The following is a 2,520-nucleotide window of genomic DNA, read 5'->3' as shown; positions in this document are numbered from 1 at the left end:
TATGTGCACCTCATAACACATGTGCAAGTCAATGTTGCAGAATACTGCAGAGGCACCAGTGCAAAGGAACAGGTGATGAAGAGGTGAGCAGTCAGCACTGGGCCAGAGCAACACAGCTTGCTATCATATTCAGGGAAGAGAATATAACAAACAACTGACTGAATGTCTCACAAAAACAGGCCCTGGTTCATGTAAGTAAAGATCATAACATGGCATAACGGACCTTTACGTAGAGAAAGCGGGCAGAAGTTGAAGCCATGCATAGGGACACTGTGAGCCTCCCATGAAGTGTAAGTGCAAGCTGGGACCAATTAAACTCACTAGAAGATTCCTGACTTTCTGTTTCCTATACTTTTTGATGTAACAGGTGTTAGGGATGTTCGTGGAGTCCTTTGCTCAGGACTCTCCACCCAGCTCATCTCTAGCAGCCACAGCACATTTGACAAGACAGTGGGGAAAATTAGCAGAGGCCATTTTGTCGCTGTGGGAGAGAGAAAGCTATGCCTGAGGAATAAAGGAACAGAGGTCATCACCTCAGGACACTGGGAGAAAGTGGAGATCTTACCTACAGATGACACAAGTGCAAACACTTCCAGCATCACACCGCAGTAGAGAAGTCTCTGAGCCTCATCAAGGAACTCCCACTCCTCCTGAGAGAAGACAATGGCCACGTCCTCAAAGTTCATATCCTGTCATAATGGGGACAGTACAGCCCAAGATCAGCTTCACTCCTAAGATTCTTAGTCTGTCATACTCCCCACCCTTCACATCCATCTGCTCTGTCCACTCTACACATCAGAGAAAATACCAGGCCTTCATCCCATGAAAGCCACCGTCTTCTTATATTCCTACTGACATTTTGTTTTCCCACTATAATAAAGGCATTTGAGCAGATAAAAGATACCTGAGCTCTGGACCTCCCATATACCCTCACTGACTTTTATCAACAGATTGGGTATCGAAACCACAGGTTAAAGAGAGATGCTGGTGATAAAGATAGTGTGAGTGATTTGATACTGGTCTTGTGAGACAATACCCTCAGATTGTTTCTCAAAGACGCCAAATACATGTCAATGCCACCAAGGCCTACGAGATGGCGCTCAAGAAGTACCATGGCTGGATCGTGCAGAAGATCTTCCAGGCAGCGCTGTGTGCCACGCCCTACAAGTCTGACTTCCTGAAAGCGCTCTCCAAGGGCCAGAACATGACAGAGGAAGAGTGCCTGGAGAAGGTCCGCCTGTTCCTGATCAACTACACGGCCACCATTGACGTCATCTACGAGATGTACACCAAGATGAACGCCGAGCTCAACTACAAGGTGTAGGCGTGCCCACAGCCGGCACTTCCAGGCACAAACAAGCCAGAATCACTGTGAAGCAAGCTGGAGGCCACCGTGGCCTGCGTCCCCCAGAGTGGCCCAGAGTCTGGCTGGGGTTGCAGGGGATGGCCCTGGTTTCTGAATGACTATTTTTGGGGTCTATCCTAACGGAGCAATAAATAACCACCCTACTTCTGAATCACCTTTAGTTCCACGGCAGCACAGACCGACTGCCTTCATTTCAGTGTGATAAAAACAGTTAATGTTGCTAATAAGGCAAGTCCTAGGGCTTTCTGTTCCCGGCCCCCCACGTGGTGCGTGGCCCTGGGGAAGCCCTGTCATACACCTCATTTAAAAGATGAGGATCTGGTGCAGTGATGTAAGGACCACGAGGAGTCTGATTTGAAATTACACAGGATTTTTTTAAAGCAGACTGCTGTGTGCTCCTGTGGTTGCACAGCCCAGCCTCACAGCGCTGTCAGCATAGAACCCACTCTTTCCTACTCTTTTTCCAGACAGTTTTTTATAGTTGAAAACAACCAGCAAGCCTTTGATGAACTTGACCAAGGGCATTGTATTTTAAAGCTATCAGGTATGAGGAACTGACCAGAGACGACTGAGTTAGCATTCTTCTGCATAAGTGTTTCCTTCAGAGACAGCCTACCCCACCTAAGAAACTACCTATCCTGTGTGTTCTCCCAGAGGGGAGGCCACGACCCTCCTGATGCCAAGACCCAAGGAACACTTCGCTGCCTTAACTCCCTCCTGGCACTAACAAGAGCTGTATCTTGAAAGTGTTGGGGTGAATAGAGAGACCCCAAAGAATTCATGTGTGTTAAAAACCCAATGAGGAACAATTGGTGATTTCTATGCAAACACTAAATAATTCTTAATAAATAAATCTCTATTTTGGAATGAAAAAAAAAAATGAGCCAAAGGGAGGCTGCTGTTAGCTCACTGGGCATTCAGAGAAAAGGAAGTCTTGAGTGCAGATTCAGGGGGTTACCCCAGGATGAGCTGCCACTGCTAGTTGCTACCCTGGTTACCGGTGAGTGGTATCCCTGAAAATCTTAGGAGAGCCCAGCTGGTGTGGATCAGTGGTTGAGTGCTAACCTATGACCCTGCAGGTTACTGATGGATTCCTGGTCAGGACACATGCTCAGGGGGATTAACCTTTAAAGTATGTCCACAGCTGCTCTCCT

At 47.5% G+C, this 2,520-nt stretch overlaps 1 protein-coding gene across 1 annotated transcript in view; it reads right to left on the bottom strand.

Moving 5' to 3' along the window:
• The window catches only part of LOC106724239 (zinc finger protein 530-like), a 20,178-nt gene extending 19,307 nt beyond the window's left edge, over positions 1 to 871 (bottom strand). Inside the window, exon 1 of the mRNA XM_014530775.1 lies at positions 566 to 871. Coding sequence (XP_014386261.1) covers positions 566 to 686 — 121 coding nt within the window. The 5' untranslated portion in view covers positions 687 to 871. The remainder of the gene's footprint in view (positions 1 to 565) is intronic.
• Between the last annotated feature and the right edge of the window lie 1,649 nt (positions 872 to 2,520).

This window comes from Myotis brandtii, unplaced genomic scaffold, assembly GCF_000412655.1.
Source record: "Myotis brandtii unplaced genomic scaffold, ASM41265v1 scaffold7736, whole genome shotgun sequence".
Classification (NCBI taxonomy): Eukaryota; Metazoa; Chordata; class Mammalia; order Chiroptera; family Vespertilionidae; genus Myotis; species Myotis brandtii.
The sequence above is the reverse complement of the archived record's forward strand: the minus strand, read 5'-3'. Positions and strand labels throughout refer to the sequence as shown.